We start from the raw sequence: 19,834 nt of genomic DNA on the forward strand, positions 1-19,834 counted from the left end.
AAAAAAAAAAAAAAAAAAAAGAACTGTTGCATTCTTTACAAAAATGCCAGAAATTCTTTTTTGGCTTTGTTTATGTCCCTGGTTAACATCGTCTTTCTTAAAATGCTGTTTCTTCTCAGCTGTTCAGCACAGAAGGAAAAAAGTAAAGAAAACTCAGAAAAAGAGTATATCTCTATTTTTCATTTTTCCAGCAGAAACGTACTGATGCAGACGTATCAGATCTAAATATTTCTAAATATTAATGATGATGGGTGCAGTCTCTGCTCCACATTCAAAGCGTTTCTGCCATGGACTGAGCCATCACCTAAGTCATCACCTGGTGACTTTGGGATGCTCAAAACATGAAAATCCCACAGTTCCATTTGTTGCTAAGTGAAGGGTTCATCTAGTGAAAATAATATCATAGCACAGGGAAGTACAAGAGAACAAGGAGCCTTTGTTTCCATGGCAATCCGAGCTCCTTCTTCAGACACGAGCACAAAGGCAATATGCTGACTGATTATCTGAAGGTCATGTTGTTCTTACGAGAAAAGTTAGAGAGAATACGCTGGGCTAATTTCCCCAGTCAGGACGCAGGCTGCATTTCTAACCAGTTAAAATAAGCAGTTGCTGAAGGAAATAATTGCCTTCATTAATGTCATCTGTTTATTTTAAAATCTGTTTTCCTAAAGGAAACAGCCACCGGCTCGTGAGGGAGGGGAGCACAACTGGCGGCTCTTTAGACTTACTCATATTTTGTGCCATTATTTGACGTGCTCAGAGACAAGTGTTAAGATCCCGTGTGTTTTTGGCATCCCTCACCTGGTGAAATAATGACACTCCCTTTAGAGTCAAATGCCTCCTAAAAATGAGTAAAATGCCACCATATGAGAGTTTGGTTTTGTTTCCAGTCATTTTTGCAGTAAAAGCTGCTCTTTCAAGGATCTGCCTCACCAACAAGTGCAAATAGGCTTTTAAATGCCTGGACGCCCCAGGGATGCACGCAGCGTACGCAGGTAAGCAGAAGGACAGCTAGCCAGTATCTGGCTCTGTTACATATGTAAGAAACAGGCATCTGAGAGACACATAAACGTTAAATGCAGTTTACTTTGTATTTCCCAATGTCAGTTTTGGGTTTCCATTTCCTCTGAGATGGTTTGACCTTGTTGACAGCAGGGGTAAGTGCTTTATGTGGAAAAGAAAACGACTGCTTAAAAAGGGTAATTCGATTTTCTTGCTCCGTTCTGTGCTCCTTGATTTACTACAGATCTGAAGTACAAAGGAACAGAAACTTTACTGGTGTTCGGAAGGAAAGTTATTTTTAGCGTTGTTTTGTTGCCAAGGCATATAGAAACCTGATGTGCTACCTCAGAAAGTTACCGTGGAATGGCAATAAAAGAAGGATGCCTATTTCTTCGTCTTTTCTTTCCAACCACAAAGCTTTTCTCCGATTTAAGAGTGATGCACGTATTCCGGTGGAGAGGTTGCAGAAGTCACCAAGCAGTCTGAAGTTGAATTAAGCATAAACGTGCGATCACTGCTTGTGTAGTATACATACAAATGAAGACCTTGAAGCAGGACAGTGCTTACACATACAGCTCTGCCTCTCTTCAGTAAAAGTGCATTTGTGAATCTGAACTCCATGAAGTTACGGTTGGTGACAACTGGATAGGGAGAAACAAGGCTGCGGAGGTGGGAGGGGAAGAGCGCAACGCGTAGAGCCCAGTTCTCCCAAAGACAAACCACTAGTTCCACTAAAGCCACATATTATCAAAGTGGTGTATGTGAAATAAGAGCTGGGAAACACCATCTTGAGGCATAGGAAGGGCAGGAAAGGGTGGCTCACGTGTCCTCTTGCTGCTGGCACCTGAGCATCTCCAGCTCGGGGGTGACATGGGGACTGGTCCAGCTAAAGGGAACTCTGCCTGTGGGTAGGGGCGAGGGGGAGCTGGAAGTGTCTCTTTTTCCAGGGGCGTTGTTGAAATTGCCTCAAAATACACAGCTTAAGAAGTGTTAACTCAGCGTAGCGGGTAAGCCATCATCTTTCAAATAACTGCTTCTTGGGAACGGAGGGGGAAAGCCCTGCTCCTTTGCAGGTAACAGCATGTTGTGTTTCCCTCCAGCAGGACAAAGATTTAAAGCGAAGTGTAGAATGACTTACACGTTATCGCTGGCATCAGTTCAGGAGGGGAGGATAATGTAGTTGTTCTACAAAAATATTAGTTTGCTTTATTTCCTTCCACGTCGACTGCAAGTTTTTAAAAGCTATTGTGATACTTCACGGGCAAAAATAAGGAACAGCCCTTAGGCCATAAACATCCGAGCCTTCAATGAACTTAATAGTCCTAAGAAGAAAAAACATCTCCTTTCCTGTAAGTTGTATGTTACTAGGATTCTGACTGAGAGAAAAAAAAATGGTAAAAACATCTTGCAGTGAGGAAGACCAAAATTCTGCCTAGAGACAGACTTTTGTGGGGTCCCAGCTGGCTGGAGGCATGCAGACCCCAAAAGGAGAGGCTGGTGTGGAAGGAGCAGCAGCGCATCCATACGCACAGAAAATCTTAACATTCAAGAGAAAGAAATACAGGGGAGCTGGTTATTGACGCAGGTCGAGACCTAGGAATAGGTATTGATAGGTATGTTTGGGTGAATCAGTCTTTCTTGAGGTAAGTACAGACGGAGAGAAAAAGAGTGAGTTGTTTGTGGTGACTACAGGAGGTGAAGGAGTGGATACAGCCCTGCCTGAAGTTCTGCAAAGTTCTTACCTGCAGAAGTGGAGGTGTGCAAGGAAACATGTTGCTCCTTGAGTCTCTCGCTGCCTCCTGCTGGGTACATCCTCATGTCTGACCATGAATTCCTCACCAAGCTTCTCTTCTGTCTCGGATGTCCCCCTGCCATGCATGCTTGGGCATGGCCTCTTCTGTTCTCCTGCAACATGCAAGTCCATGTGGTGGCCTTTCACCTCAGATCACTTGGTGAGGGGGCCCTTGCAGGGACTCTTAGCTAACTGCAGCGCATGGAAACTTCACCGAGAGCTTCACTGCCTTGATGAGCTTGCTTGTAATCACAGAATGGTTCGAGTTGGAAGGGACCTTAAAGATCACCTCATTCCAACCCCCTGTCCTGGGCAGGGACACCTCCCACTAGACCAGGTTGCTCATAACCCCGTCCAACCTGGCCTTGAACTTCTCCAGGGATCTGCCAATGAATTCAGAACTTATTAGGGGTGAGATGAAAGAATGAGATGAAACACAGCTGGCACATGATTTGGCCCCTAATGTTATGGCCAACACCTCCCTTAAGCAACATGAACAAATAGCCATGAGTTGTTTGGTACACGGATAATAAGGTGCTGTGATGGGTGATCTGGGTGACATTTGGGTTGCCGTTTGTATCACTTAAATGTATATTTTGACATACATTAAACAAGTGCAGGTCTGAGCTCAGCAGGAGAAGATTCTTGCTGCTATACTGTACGCAGCTATAGTCACGCATTGATGTATACACAGCCACTCTGCATACTCACCTATTAAAGAGACCCAAATCCAACATGACACGTTGTTATAAGATATAGTATAAATAAAAAACCCGCAAACACACAGTTGTCTCTTTATAGAACCAGCCTGTTGTATGTGAAAGAAAATACATGATGTTTACGTACATTATTGAAATGTACACATGTAAAGTTGCCAAAAGGAAATAATGTAAAATTCCCCCAAATCACATTCCTCAGGTCTTTAATTAATGTACACTTGACTATATTTTATGAAAATACTTCTTATTATGCTTGGAAATGTAAATCCTCTTCTGTTTCTCTGTATCCTTCTTCACCCACTGCAATGAGTTAAATAATAATTTGCTCCTTGAGCTACCGAAAAAATAGGTCATTAATGATGTCATGGAAAAGTCTATTTTTCTATTCCGTCTCCCCACATCTGCGAATGTCCACAAAATTTGCAAAAGAGTGACTGTGCTGCAAATTATACACATTTTCTGTAGCTTGTGCTACAGAAGTTAGGACCAAGGGAGGAGAGGACGGGATACTTTGGAAAGGGAGAACAGCACAGCTGTGAAATCGCTAAAACGGAATATCCAGGATATTCAGGCTGCCACTGGATCCAGAGAACAAGCAGCCTGTTTCACACACCGCATCCAGCAGGTCTCGGCTCCCACATCGCACCCACACTCGGTGCCAAGGGCGACCAAGCCATCTATGCCAGATAAAACTATCTGAAAAGTCTGATGGGAAGCAGTTTTCCACTAAAGGACTTTAAAAAAAATAAATAAATCCAATTCAGTAAAGCAGTGAAAAAGTAAAGTATCTTTTATTCTAGTTTTGGGAAATGAAAATTCCTATCTTTAAGACAGAAAAAGTCATAGTTTTCAGATTTAAAAAAACCTTAAACTGAAGAATGAAAACAATTTTGCTACCAAAAATATATTTTGATCTGTCTAAAAGGAAGGACAACAGACACCATATAATCACTAAATTGCTTTTGAGATAGTGACTGAGAAAGCAAGGATGATCATTAAAAATATGGGACTGAATTACCCACAGTCTGGAAACCAAATATACCAAAAGATATAGGTACTGGGATATGAAATTATGCTTATTATAGTATTAAAGTTATGAGAAGCGCACACGAAATGTGATGGCAGAGGCAGAATAAAGTGGGGTAACAGATGTAATACGTTCTCCTAGATGACTGGACAATGGCAAGAAATACAATATACATGATGACAATAAAAGTTGGGATTTTCAACACAGGAGGACGGATTCATATTTCATGCGAGCCAACTGCGGCCCATTTCCTTCAGCACTGAAGTTTATTTTTGAGGTATTAAAAAGATGAAAGATAAGATTTTATTCTCGGACAAACTGATTCCATTAAGGACAGGGGGTTGCCTGTGTGCAGCTGCTAGCACAATACATCCCAATCTGTTTAGAAGATGTTTCAGAGAGAACAAAAGTCAGGATCATTCCAAAAAAGAGTGAGAAAAAGGGTGACGGATGAAACATGCCCCTCCTGGTTGTCAGCTGGGCTGAATCCAGGGAGCTCCCATGTACCCTGGGAGAAACCTCTTATAAATTGGTACATGCTATGTCTTGGGTTATAGTAGTTATATATAACATATATAGTTTTTATATATATATATGTAAATATATATAAAACTTATATATATAAATTAATATAAGTATATATTTTTATATATAAACTAATATAAGTTATATAAACTATTTTTAAGTTATAGATATATAAATTAATACAAACAAGGAAGGCTGAGATGGGTGCTGGAGAAGGATCCTGTATCTGTAAAAGCTAAAAAAAAATAGTAAAGTGCCCCAAAAGGGAATATAGCAGAGCATATATGGAATGAGGATTATTTGCCATGGATCCACATCACGTACGCCCGGTGTCCAAGCGCAGGCGGATGAGCCCTGCCAGATGCGGGCAGGGTTCATCCCCGGCTCCCTGTGCCCACCCCCAGCTGCACAGCATCTCCGGGGGGAGGGAAACACTTTTCTACCCAGGCTGGGAGGCAAAGGCTGGCTGCCAAGTTTACTTTTCTTTGAATAAATGCTCTCTCGGATCAGCCGCGTGCGGGAAGACTAAAGGCGCTGTTAGGGGATTTAGCTCAAAGTGCCTTGCAACTCTGTTTTTTTTGGGGAAGAAAGCAGCAAAAACAACAACAACAACAAAAAGAAAGGCAGGAGAGGAAAAGCAACGAGTTAACGGCGCTGGAGATCCCACCTGCCAAACGCCGGCGGAGCGGAGAGCTTTGTCCGTCTGTCTGGCTGGTGAGCCCGGGGATCACATGCGTCCCCGTCCTGCCCCCTCCCTCCGCAGCCCTCCGTCCCGCTGCGCTCCTCGCAACTTTGGCGAAACTCGCCCAAAGCGGAGGCACTTTCCGCAGGCAGGCTCCTCCAGCCCTCTGCGGCTCCTCGGGGGCTGAGAGGCGGGGGGGGCGGTTCGCCAGCTGCCAAGGCTCTGTTTTCCCTCTTGCCAAATAAAGTTCTGGGACTTGCAGAGGAGATTTCTGCACAAGCAAACGATAATGATTGCCCTGAGCAAGAAAAGCTCACGTTCTTCTCAGCTCTGCCTCGCTCTCTGCGCCTTTGGGCTGGCATTGCTGGGGGACGTGTCCCGGGCTGTCCCCATGGACGATCAGGATTATTACTTGCAGGAGATTAGCAACAGGGATCATTATTACTCCTTTCCGTATCCCGGTGAAGAGTTTTTTCCTTTCACGGAGCAACCTGGAGAGGAAGGACCTGTTCGCGCTGCAGAGACAGAGGAGCACCCAGGGTTCAAACCGAGCAGGAAAGAGTTAAAACCGAAGAAAAGCAACAAAAAAGGAAAACCCATTCTTGAAACTCCACCAGGTAACTTTCCACCTCCTCCTCCAGAGCTCGGAGTCTGCTGAATCTCATGCTGACGGTGACTTTTAGCATTAATGAATATCCAGCTAATGGCAGTCTTGGTAATAATAACAATAAATGTGCTCGTGGTGATGATGATGACAAGACATTAATTTTTAATAGCCCGCAGAACAGATCTACAGAACTTTTATAGGCTTTTTAACCCTTTCCTCATCAAGTAAAGAGATGTCAGAGTGGTAATGTATTAATTATGCTGCACTTTAACGAGTATACTGGCTTTACTTTCTTAATTACACTTGACAACTGGCTTGCTGTTAAAGCTGCTGTTCTGTAAGCAGAAGAAGAGACAGATTCCGTAGTAAAAGTGGATTGTATCTGGTGACACCTTACTTTAGCCCTTGTCATTTTCATCTAAGAGAGGTTCCTGAATTAATTTTACATCTAAACCTGTGAATTTCTTTGGGATTTCACTTTAAAGCCCTCCAGAGGAAGATATGTAAACAAAGATCTTCCTGTAAAAGCCTAAGCCACAACAAGCTCAATTTAATTATTGACCTCTAAAATAAAGGCATTAAACAGCAACAAAAATGCCTTATAATAAAAAAGGCCACCCTTAATTCCATTTTCTATTGTCTGCATTCGATTGGATGAAAACATGCAATTATAAAAGTTTGCAGAAACGTGATCAGCTTTTACTACCAGTTGTTCCCATTAAGAGCTAATTGCACCACCCTGAAGGAAGAGTCATTTCTTTCCACGTTTCCTGATGTATGGTAGGTACTTTACTGGTTTGGGACACTTAGGAGGGAGCTTGGCCCATGAACTTTAGAACTGTGAAATTTCGGGCCAGATCCCACTCTGCTACAGCTGAACTCCCTTTTACTTCAGAAGGAAACTTTTAATGTTAAAGGCTGGAGCATATGGCACAAAGTTTGCAATTTGGAGCCATTAATACATGCGGTAGAGCAAAACAGAGGAGCAAGGGTTGCAGAGCGGCTTTCACTTTTCCCGGTTACATCTAGAAGATAGTGAACAAAATATTTTCAATTTAATTTTAACAGTAACAGAAATTAATTAGCCTTTGATTAGCAAAGTCAAGGCGAGGTTGGATGGGGCTTGGAGCAACCTGGTCTGGTGGGAGGTGTCCCTGCCCAGGGCAGGGGGGTGGAACCAGATGATCTTTAAGGTCCCTTCCAACCCAAACCATTCTGTAATTCTGTGATTCTAAGATACGAACTTTTATAATAATAAATAGTGATAAGAAAATACCATTTCTGAAATTTGGAAAAACATTTGTGTGGCAGCCGGTTCGGATTGCCAGCGTGACCCAAGGACGAAACCATGGAAATCAAGGAAATACACCTTGTCTAGGGGAGCAGAGACATGAGACATCTGTGCCTGTGGCTCCCGCAGGGGCTAGCAGCTAGGCAGCAGCTTCCCAAGCAGATGCTACTGCCTGGACCATCTCAAGGATTGGTTTATTAGGTTCATTATCTAACCATGGGCAACACATGGATTTTAAAGCTACCTAATTGGGTACCAGGATTTTTCTTCTTGAGTGGTGGAGACAAAGCAGATTTCCAGCCTGCAGGGGGATGTTCTGCAGTTCAGTTCTGCTTTCATCTTCCCTGTTGGTTTTTTTTCCCAATTTCCCCAGCACCATGGCTTCACGTATACTCCACCAAATATGACAGCAATGAGGACAGTATCCAATCTGTGAGGCTAATGTTCATTTATCTTCACAGCCAGGCATCTTCCTTGTTCCCCACCAGCTGCACTGAGCACCTTATAGGTGGAGGGAAGGTATCAGCCATACCGGTAACTACATTCATCATTGTGGAGCACTCATCCCTTGCAAACCTGCTTTGGTTTATGCACTGTAGACACAACGGTAGAAAATTCAAACTATATCACACTGCTGAGCTGCCAGGGAGCATACTGAGGTCTTACAGGCAGTCTGAATTTGGTCATTTCCAAATGGAATCGCATTCATTTTTCTATACAGGAAATTATGGAATTGAAAAGGGAAAAAAAATTACCTCCTCAAAGCTTCCCCAGGAAACACTCCATTGCGTGCCAACCAATTGACTTGTGCAAGACTCATCTTCTAATGTACTGCTTTTTTACTTTCCACCCTACCCGACTCTCTGAGCCCAGGGAGTCATTTTATTTCTGCATTCAGTCAGGTGAGGTCCTTCCTCAGCATGGCCAAGCACAAGGTCAAGGGGAGCACAGAAGAGGCTGGTGATGCGCCACCAAAAGCAGCTGTAAATAGCTCAGTCCCTCCTTCCACAACAGTCGTTCACTCTTTTGGCACAGCTGACCTACCAAGCTTTCACCAGCCATGTGCATTAAGAGGTTTTAAAGTCTATGAGCTCCTAAAAAAATAGCCAGGGGTACAATAAACAACTGATTCCATCCACCAAACTTTCGTTCCTTGCTCCAACACGTGGAGGCTTGACGCCAACTCAACAAACCGGCTGTTGGGCTTACTTTAATATGGGAAAATGCAGTGTATTTCCTCGGGAGCAGCTGAACTATTTTAACTGAAATAGCCGTAATAAGGCCTAAGGCAAACACCCAGCAAAGAGAATGGTTAGCATTTGTTAAAGAAGTAAGTGAAAACAGGAGGTTTTTAGCAGGAAGGCAATTTTAACTGCAGGCAGTGTTAAAAGTTCTGGCTATAAAATTTGAAATTTCTCCTTTCTCCTCTCCCAAAGGCAGGCAAGGGCCAGGTCCTGCCGGCGCAGTGATTCCAATGCTTAGTGCCATGTCACCATGTCACCAGGGATCAGTTTGAAATGAAGATCTGAAAATTAGGCCCCTCCCAGAGGTGCCTAAATAATAATACATATCTATCATTTCTCTCATCTGGCCTGTTAAAAGGACAGCTAGGAATAATAATAGCAGTCTCCAAACAGTTATCTATGAATAGTAACTATAAATCTGGCTGTGTATATATGTGTGATGTGTATATATGTATACATTTTATATGTGTTTATACATATATCCGGAACCGGGATTAATTTATTGGACACGCAGTAAATACAAAAATTTGCTTTTTGTGAGGCTCGCTGGCAGCCGGGCATGCGGGATTAATTAATTGTAACAAACAATAGTCTGGCTGGGAGCTGGGATGAAGGAAGCGGAGGAACAGGAACGTGTGATCTGCCCTTTGGCTGAGCAGCTGGTACTGATCAGCCCCAGCTTTGAATCAAAGTTGAAATCAAACATAGCAGTCTGAAGGACACGGCACGTAACAGATGAGACAGACTCTATTTATTTAAGCTAATTACCGAAGGTGGTGAGAATATAGATATTTTCAATCTGTGAAATATTAATGTAGGAAGAAATCCTATTGATGCTGCTGGGGTTGCAATGTGGTTTTTAAAATAAAAGCATTAATAGAATCAATATTTGCAAACACTCGATTCAGATAACAGTTAAAAATACCCGTCTGCCTCCTTGCCCTTTAAACGACTCATAAATGAAGTGGTACTAGGTCACCCTTGGAAGGTAAACGGTTGGATTGACAGGTTTCTGTATATACATATTTCCATTTTCTAATTCCATCCTTGTTTGTTTAGGCTTCTATCCAAAGCCCATTCAAATCAGTGGAAAGAGCCTTGTTAACGTCAATGTTTTTCTTTTATGGGGCTTTTAATAGAGTTTAATATACGTCTCAGCTACCATCTGTGGGGCAGACCCCTACAGATGCTTTGGGGGTTTGTCTGCAGTCCCCATGAGCACTGCTCAGTGTTGCTCGTTGCTCTGGATTGTGACCGAACAGTTCCTATTGCGCCCAAGTCTGCCACAATTAAATCTGTAATTATTTTGATTTGATTTACAAAACTTATACTTGTTACAGTAGTTCTTGTTCTGGCCATGCCTCAGTTCTGGCTGCCTTTAGAAAATAAAGGGGTGATGTTTATGTATATGGCAGTGCTCAGAAGGGGTTTTAGTGCACATTTATTTTGTATTTCACAGGCCTTCCAGTGTTTGATCTCTGTGCAATCCAACGTAGCATCTGTGTACTAGTCATGGTTTCCTTTGTCTTGTCTTATCTGCTGATTTCCCCAGACTTGATGAAACTCTTCAGATGCATCACTGTTTACTTGCCTTATATTTGTTTATTTTTGTGTAATGTTGGCACCTGTTCAGCAATGTAATTCTTAAGGATTTGGGTTTGTTGGGGTTTTTGTAATTTACGTAGGGCACAAGAATCTCTTGGACGGATCAGGATCTCACAGGACCACGTGTCTGAGGAGGAGTCGGTGAGGGAAGGCAAAAAGAGGATAAAATGGCCAATGCAAGCAACCATGAAAATTATCTTGTGGAAAGAATTTGAATGTATAAAAATAGACTGATAGCACATTAAATGAGGCATTTATCAAGATATGAGATAATGAAGGCTTGGAGAGAGATCAATGAGTGAATACGGAGGAAAAGCTGAATCATAGAGACGTTACTCAGGCAAAACTGGAAAGATTTAGTTGCAAAATGGTGATGAAGACCTGAAGAGAGTGCGAAGTTAAAAACATGACAAGTTTATGGTGTTACTGGCATTTGAATGGTGAATGTGTTTACTAGGGAGAAGACAGGAGAGAGTGATCTGTAAGGCATTGAACCGATAGCTGAAAGCACTTAAGAAGAGGTCACCAAGATACATCAGATTTCCAGCTAGAACAGAAGGAAACACAGAAGGAGAAGGTAGCCTGTGAATCCACACCGCTTGCCAAAATAGTGGCTTCGGATGGGATTAGCTAGAGCAGAGATGGAAAGGGGAGAGACTGGAAACAGCCAGGCAGGCTGAAGGCCTACCTAGAGTTTGGAGGAAGTGTAGGAGCAAAAGGAGTCATCAAAGTCGAAGTTTTCCAAAGACATTTAAGTCCAGCATGTTGAACTTTGCTGGCACGTTGAAGGGGGGGTAAAGCCTCAGAGCTCTGGCTGGGAAGAAGTCACTGGAAACGTTGGCAAGGTGCCTTGGAGTGGAACGTGAGGGCCGTAAGCCAGACGGGGCGGGCGGCTGGCGCGGGCCTGGCCGGGAGCAGAGCCAGCAGGGGCTTTCGGCAGCGTGTCGGGGAGCTTAGCGGGAAGGTGTGAAGGGAAACGGGAACACAAAAGAGATTCAGGGGGAACAGGAAACAGGCTTTGGGGTTAGGGAGCTGACTCAGGGTAAAATGAAGGTTGGGGATGACCGCGTACGTGGGCTGGTATTTAAGTGAAGGCTATGCGGTGATAAATGCCTCGTATAGGAATTAAGAAACAAGCACAGAATTACCCGTATGCTGGGTAATTACCAGCGCTGCTGTTTTCTAGCCCACAGGTATCCTCTCTCTTAAACCTTGTAGCTGGCTTCCATTCCTGAGAAGCCCAGAGAAAGTGGAGCACTCCTGTGACCTATAATGTTGATTGTCATTTTAAAGCTTTTGCTTAAACTTCTTATACTACCAACTTGTACGAACGAACTCGTTGGCCCTAGGTGCATATCCCATGAATTTTAATATGACCTGTATCGCGTCCTAATTGCCAGATGTGACAAGCAAAGATGAAAACATGTGGCTTTTAATGAGCTTGCTTTCATCTACCAGCTTCTATTTTCTCCTCAGCACTTCTACAAATATGTAGAATAATGAAATGTAACATAGGCATTCCATTTAAGAGCTCATCCTTTAAAGAATGTCACAACAAAAGAGGACAAAGGATGACTAAGAATGAATAATGAGCAGTGCCCTCAAAATTGGCCAAACCTTTTTGATTAGCATCTTTCCTTATCCATGGCTTCAATGAATAATGTAACATGAGAAAAAAAATACAAGAATAAACACATTTGATTATGCTCGAGAAAACCGGTTTCTACAATAATCCTCCTAGCAGTCTTCTCTGAATTCAAACTAATTTTTAAGGTGAGAAAAATACCTCTTTAAAAAAGGGATGGTGTCACTGAATTGATTTTAATAGTATGAACCTAAGTCTAGACCTGTTCCTGAAATGCCAGCATACTACAAGTCACTCATCATTTGAATTCATTCTTGGTTTTTAATGTTATTCTCTGTTCAGTGAGCTGGCTAGACAGGTCAATCCGATGGTTCAAAATCATATTTCACTTATTTCTTTTAGCTTTGAAATGAAGACTTCTGTCAGCTATGTGAATTTACAATCTATCAAAAAGATGAACCAGCGGAAGTTATGCTGCAGAAGAAGCAATTTCTTGAATTTTCAGTGTTTGAGCCTTTTCTTCCTTGGATTTTTGAGTCTTGTCTAATGCATTGTCTATGTAAAAATCAGACTACCAAAAGATTTGTTGTCTGGGTACAGAGTTGAGATTTGATTGTGATATTCACAGATTTTTTGTGCTTATAGTGTTATTACGCAAAGGGTGCATCAGATCTGGTCTTCCTGTCAGGCCTCTGGTGAGGTTATGTCTTGTGGCACTGCTTGCTTTATAAAGCAAGGCTTTTTGAACTGAACATATAAATACATCCCTTTAACACTAGGGTTTTGGGTACTCAAGGAAAATGGCAATAAGGAAAGCTCTGATGCAGCTGAAATTATTTGCCTTTTAAAATCCAGTGATTACACATGCAAAACACTCCATGGCATTTACTCAACTCAACCAACCATTCACCGAGGGAATGATAGGAATAATTACTCATGTTAGAAACAGACATTCACCTTTAATTTTTCTGTCCCTGGGAGCTACCTTAGCGGACAGTTTGGTCCTATTTAATTCAATAGGCTGTGAGTCAACGACGCATTCGAGTTTCCTGCATTTTTGCATGGGATTTCATTCAGGGATGGTTGTGGCCATCATGTCTGTGCAGTTACATCTCCAGTGTAGAAGTTACTTCTCTGTAACCTACCCGAACACACTATCCGTGCCCAGACAAGAATAAAGTGCATGGACAATGGAATAAGGGTGTTTAGAGGACACTGTGGTCAGCACCAAGATGGGTATCTAACACTGCTGTTGTCTGGTTATTCTGCTGATGGGGACTTCTTTTCCTGAGCCATGGATGATGCTGATCACTGAGCACCAAAGCTGTCTCTTACAGAAGCTTGCCTAGCTCCTCTGGATGCCTTTCTGTGGCTTTTTCTGTTGACTTCAAAAGGTGTTTGATGGGGTTTTTACATATCTGACCAAGCAATGAAAAATACCTACATTAAACCGTTAGTAAAATACACTGCAATGTTAATTCATTGCTTCTGATGCAAACACATTTCTAATTTCCTTGTATCACAGCAAAAAGAACACTTATTATTCCAGCCCCCTGTGGTTTTATTATCCCAGTGTGGGGAAGAACAGGGCGCTCTGGGTGCCTGCTGCGTGCTGGAAGGGATGGAGCACCACCAGAGAGGAGCAAGGCATTTTATTCTTCGTGCAGTCACCAGTCAGTGCTAAATCAACTTGACAGGTGTAAAAGGAAAACTGTTTCTCTTTTATACCCGTAGCTAAACATGGCAACAAAAAAAAGGTGAGAAAAACAAGAGGGGGAATGAAGAGATGCCAGATGGTGACTCTGAGAGTCAGAGTGCCTATGAAGACACCAGAGGAAGTCTGTGGGGATCATTTAAAGCATCTTTGGAGTACTTGGGTTCAGCTGTTAATCTCTCTAGGCCTGTTTCAGTTAAGTTGCAAAGGATATTCTGGGGAATCTACTATAGATATCTAAGTCCTCTTGTGGACATAAAGGTCCCTTTCAAGGTCCCTTCCAACCCAACACATTCTATGATTCTATGATTCTATAAAATAGTTCCTTTCTCATGCGTAACATACTGGCATTGGCAAGCCGGGATTTGGACCGTATTATCAAAGGTTAAATGGCAATGAGGAAATATAAGGGGTTTATTCCATATTTCCTCAGTGATCTGCATCATTTTTCTAAAGAAAAAGAGGCATTGAAGTGACTTTTTGATTCTCAGGGGTGTTTAAAAGACCTGTCTTACAAATAAGAATGAGGCCCAAAAGTATATTTTACTAGAACGTCTTGGAAAAAAATTATGCGAGATACTACTAATATGTCAGAGCTGGAGAAACATATTTCACTCTTGGATTGGGTGGAGTGAAAGATTTCCTATTCTGACACATGCGTGAGCCCCAAACCTGCAGCGCGTGGTCTGTGTGGGGCTGCGTGGCGGATTCAATATTGCAGGAAATGGCACAAAATCTGGGAAGCTTCAGCGGACTGTAGTGACTCCCAGTAACTATTGCCCGTGGGTGAAGTTAGGCATCTGATTGAGTAGCGAAAGCCCCCAGATACAGGATTAAACTTCTATTTACTTGTGGGTATTTACAGTATGGGAATCCTGTAAATGTACAGATCTGTAAATAGTAAATAATATAGTTCTGCTCCGGCTTTCACACAAGCATTTAGCAGGATGCTGTATTTGCAAATTTGCTGCTACATCCAACAGTCCAAACAAGGAATGTAATAAAAGTTGTTGTATACATAAATTAAACATAGTTCATGTACTGGCAGCTTACACATCTTTTTACTTCTTTCTGCTACACACTGTATTTATTCTGTAGTTTCTAGCTACTGACAGAGAATATTACTTTCAAATCGAATAGTGTACCTGATTAATGGAGCGCTCTCTTTCTTTTTTAATTAATCACGTACAGATCTATTTTGTGTTTTATCTTTTTTTTTTTTAATGAATTGCCTTCAAACTTCTTGTTTTTTTTAATGAATTGCATACAAACTGCTTGTATGGCCATACATCAGCTGCTTGTGAAATATGTGAGGTATGTACCTGGCAATAGCGTTATTCTGCTCTAATCAACATGATTCCCGAGGACCAAGTTCAACGTACAAAGCAATTTAAATCTTCAGGAAGTCAATATTAAAGGGTTATGTGCATTTTTATATTGAAAAACTGGTAAACATACAGGAGTTTTGAAAGAGGTGTGGTCTGGTGCTCAGGACAAGAGATTAAAATCTAAGAGAGAAGCTCCTCTCCTTGAAGTCTGGCCACAGGTAGTGATCGTTTTGGTAGCAGTTATTGAAACTGTAGTTGATCTTTCTCTATTTCATTCATTGTGAATTAATACAAATACCAAAATAATCATCAGGGCAGGATTTCTCATGCCCTAGCCCTTAGGTTGGAGAATAACGTTCATCTTAGTTCTCTGGCCCCCATTCCGCTCCTTCTGAGCTTTACAAAAGGAGGATTGTCTTCTGCAGCGCAGGCTGAGAGCACCTCTGTGCCTCAGTAGCTTCATGTTCAACAACTTCCCCTGCGAGATGTGCGTTCACGTCAGCAATGAGAGTGCATTAGCCATCTGGGCAATCGTTTGAAGTTAGATAAAGGGAAACATCCTGTTCCATTGCCATGTCTGGTGGCCATGTTTCACCCAGAGCCTGCAGTGTTGGACGTGTTTGCAGTGTACCGATCTGTTCGGGAAATGTGGACAGGCAAATGCTCAGTTTTGAATCCCAGTACATGGTAGACAGATCTCATCATCCAGGAGACACGCTGGATATGCCCCAAAGCTGAATGCTGGGTACTCTAATGGGACTTGGTGGAGCTTAAGCACCAGAGTCCTGTGTTCAGCTTGTTCTTTTGGTCCTCAATAGCTCATCCAGACATCCAGCTCATCCAGACATCCAGCTCATCCAACCAAGCTTCTGAAATCTAATTTGTCCCCAGATTTACCTTTTACGTGTTTCCTCATATGAACTCTAGAAAGCAAAACAGTCTCCCATTCCAAGGGGAGTTACGTTTGACAAGAGAGTACAGAGAGAGGCCAGGTATCTCCTTCCTCTAACACATACAAGATTTACTACAAACTGCCTGGGCGCGTTAATCATCGCGGTGTGCAGGGAGATGGTGGTGTTTGCAACGGGAGCAATTGAAAACCCTCTTTCTCATTCTTTCCCAGAAATTAGAGTATTTTTATGTTCTCCTCTTCAGAGATACAGTGTGTTAGGGTGACGGATTTATGGCTCCTCTCCACAGTCAGGGTCCTCCTAAAACATCTGTCAAATCAAGGGAAAAGTTCAAAGTATCTTAGAAGACCTGATCTCAAATCTGGACGTAAGCACTCCTTACCACCAGCATTATGACCACCCCTTATGCCAGATTTGGCTTTAACACACTCTTTTTTTCCCCAAGATAATTTTCAATTGTGTAATGAGTTTGCCCCATACACATGACAGAGGAGGTCTGAACACAGGTCTGGATTTCAACCCTCCCAAAGATTTGTCATTGGCTTAGAGTAGAAATTTCGATTTCAGCCGAAGGGCCTTGCATAAGGAGGCTTGCCTAACTCTTGCATTGCCTAAAAGTAGAACTTAAAACTTCAGCCTTGGACAACATGATTTTTCTCTTTTTCCCCTTAATTGCTCGTGTACTGAGAAATTACAGAAAACATTTCAGAAACAGTTGGAATTACATTTGCCATCACAAGCTGGGTGGCAAATACCCTACCAAAACCGATAGACCCAGTTTTATCCCACAGAGTATTTAAACCGTACGTTCTTTATGCACTTAAAATTCCAAGTAAAAATCCCATTTGCCAAAAGTATGTATGAGTTAACATATGGCATATATACATATGGCTGTAGCGAAGGCTGGAATTTCCCATAGTAAGTAAGTCTGGATTCAGATCTTCTCCAGGATGCAGGTGACCCAACAGCATTGGGATGGGACACAACAGCATGGGGACGTGCCCCAGTCTTCAGTGCACGCCACTGGAGCAGGAGACTTCCCCTAAGGTGATGCGATAGCTCTTACACTGCTGGTGAATAGAGGACGAGAGGAGAGGAGAGGAGAGGAGAGGAGAGGAGAGGAGAGGAGAGGAGAGGATAAGGAACCAGGGCCAGTCATTGCCAGGGTCCAGCACATACCCCAGCTAAGACAAAGAGAGAAATATCTTACAGCTCTTTTGGAAGATTTTTTTTTCCTCAGGCTCCTCTGGATGCTTTTGATCCCAGCAGAGGACTGCAGTCCAAGACTCTTCCAGGCTCCTCAGATGAGTGTCTCACATCTAGTCCAGTTCCTTTGCATCAGATATTTCATTAGATGCATATAAGTGACAGAAAGAGGCCCCAAAAAAATCTTGTTACCATCTTTTAGTGGAATAAATGATTGGGGGATCACATATAGAGGCAGAAAGCTATGAGTCTTTTTCCAAAGAGCTTTGAAAATTCTGTCAAGGTGAGTCCAGGTACTGCAGAAGCCCAGAGATGGGTGGGATGCACGAAGCTCAGAGAAGAAAACGGATCAATTCCTCGGTTGCCAACTTGCAGCCCAGGAGGAATGAGGGTTGAGGTATCTGGTCACTGAAATCACAAGGTATAGCATCTATTCCCTGCCTGAATAACTGAATTCTTTATTTAAAAAGAGAAGCAAATGCAAGGGGTAATATACCCTTGATCCAGTTTTTCTGCAAAACTACTCCTTGTTGCTTAGGATCTGAAAACACTTCTACAAAAAAAATAGGGTGATGTCTGTCTGCAAGCAATACTTCAAGTCCACGATGAACAGAGAGCGAAGCTCTCAGCCAGCAGCTGAAGGCAGTCAGTGTTATTTTAAAGTATTAAATGAAAAAGGGGGCAAAAAAAGTCTTGTAGGTCTACTTTCTAAAAGATACAAATCACGATGAAGGCTAGTAGCATGTGGAATACAAAATATTACAGACACACCTGAATTGTTTCATATTGCTAATATCCAAACAGCAAATATGTACTTGGGTTTTTTTGATGCTTGAATGCTGGTCAAATTGCAATGATACTGACTGACTGACTCTTACAAGAGCAACAGAACGGGAAACTTTTCAAAGTGTCAGTTATGCAGCTAAAATGTCACAGAATCCTTTGAAAAAGCGGAGGAAAAATAGCACGGAACTATTCCTCTGCAAAACCGTTCGGTATTTCTGTTCATTAGTCCTGAATCAGATTTTTTTCCTCCCAATTAGCAAGTTGAAAAATGGGTGTTTTTTATGCTCAGGGAAGCTTGCCTCGAAGCTTTCTCTGTTCCATGGTTTTTCAAGCGCAGCATAACTATGCTTACTAAATACTTCCAGCTCCTGTGTGTGGGAAGGAGGATGGGCTCTCCAGGGCAGCAGCTGAGTTAATCATAGAATGGTTACAGATGGAAAGGACTTTAAAAATCATCCAGTTCCAACCCCCTGCCCTGGGCAGAGACACCTCCCACCAGATCAGGTTGCTCCGAGCCCCGTCCAGCCTGGCCTTGAACCCCTCCAGGGACGGGGCAGCCACAGCTGCTCTGGGCAACCTGGGCCAGGGGCTCACCACACCCACAGTAAAGAATTTCTTCCTCATATCTCATCTAAATCTCCCCTCTTTCAGTTTAAAACTGTTACCCCTTGTCCTGTCGCTCCACTCCCTGCTCCAGAGTCCCTCCCCAGCTTTTCTGGAGGCCCTTTAGGGACTGGAAGGGGCTTGAAGGTCTCCCCGGAGCCTTCTCTTCTCCAGGCTGAACCCCCCCAACTCTCTCAGCCTGTCCTCACAGCAGAGGGGCTCCAGCCCTCCCAGCATCTTTGTGGCCTCCTCTGGACCTGCTCCAACAGCTCCGTGTCCTTCTTATGTTTGTGCCCCCCAGAGATAGACATAGCATTGCAGGTGGGGTCTCACCAGAGCAGAGTAGAGATGGTGAATCCCCGCCCTCACCCTCTTTGCCACGTTTCTTTTGATGCAGCCCAGGATGCAATTGTCTTTCTGTGCTGTGAACGCACATTGCCGGCTCATATTGAGCTTCTTATCAACTCAATGATAAGCCCCAAATCATAGCCTGCACTTTGCACATTAGCCAGTTCATGTCCTGTAGTGGAGACAAGGGCTCCGGTGGTGCCAACATGGGCTGTTGCTAGCATGACACTGTTCTCCAGGGAAAGGATGTCAAACCTCACTGGGCAAGGAGTATAAATTAGGGTTTATTTGGATGCTTTCCTGAGCAGCCCTCATGGGGTCCACGGTAAGTGCATTGTAAGTCCACAAGTGCATTGCCTTCAGTTTGGATCTTTGGGCTTTCAGCCTTGAGCAAGCAGACATGCTTGCATGCAATTTTAAACTCCCTAATAACTCAAATTTTGTATCATTTGAAGCTTCTGACACACTTAGGTCTTAATCAGTGAAACCTCCGATGTGGTAATATTTTAGCCTGTGATTACAAGCCTTTGCTGGACCGGGGCTGAGTGGTTGAACGAAGCAGGAGAGATGTTTAGACAGAATGAATTTTGGGAATCTTTTGCGGGCCGCAGAAAGCTGCAAGGTCGTAGGAAGCTGGAATAAGGAGGAAGGACCTCTGAACACTCAGTCATTTGAGTTGGAGAGGTGCCCACCCCTTGAGATATTTGCCTGAACCTTGCTTGAACTGTTTCAACTCTTCCGCTCTGTAACATGGAGCTGGAGCTTCCTAAGAGCTTCCCTGCTGAACCTCTATTTCTTCCCTCCGATCAGCTCAGAAATATCAAGAGCCATGTCTTTCTCACGATATTTTTAGCATTTC

General features: G+C 43.0%; 1 protein-coding gene across 1 annotated transcript in view; it reads left to right on the plus strand.

Moving 5' to 3' along the window:
• Window positions 1-5,641: 5,641 nt before the first annotated feature.
• The window catches only part of CPXM2 (carboxypeptidase X, M14 family member 2), an 82,426-nt gene continuing 68,233 nt past the window's right edge, over window positions 5,642-19,834 (plus strand). The window contains exon 1 of the mRNA XM_063339552.1: window positions 5,642-6,364. Within this exon, the coding sequence (XP_063195622.1) occupies window positions 6,037-6,364 (328 nt within the window). The 5' untranslated portion in view covers window positions 5,642-6,036. The remainder of the gene's footprint in view (window positions 6,365-19,834) is intronic.

Source organism: Chroicocephalus ridibundus, chromosome 6 (assembly GCF_963924245.1).
Source record: "Chroicocephalus ridibundus chromosome 6, bChrRid1.1, whole genome shotgun sequence".
NCBI lineage: Eukaryota > Metazoa > Chordata > Aves > Charadriiformes > Laridae > Chroicocephalus > Chroicocephalus ridibundus.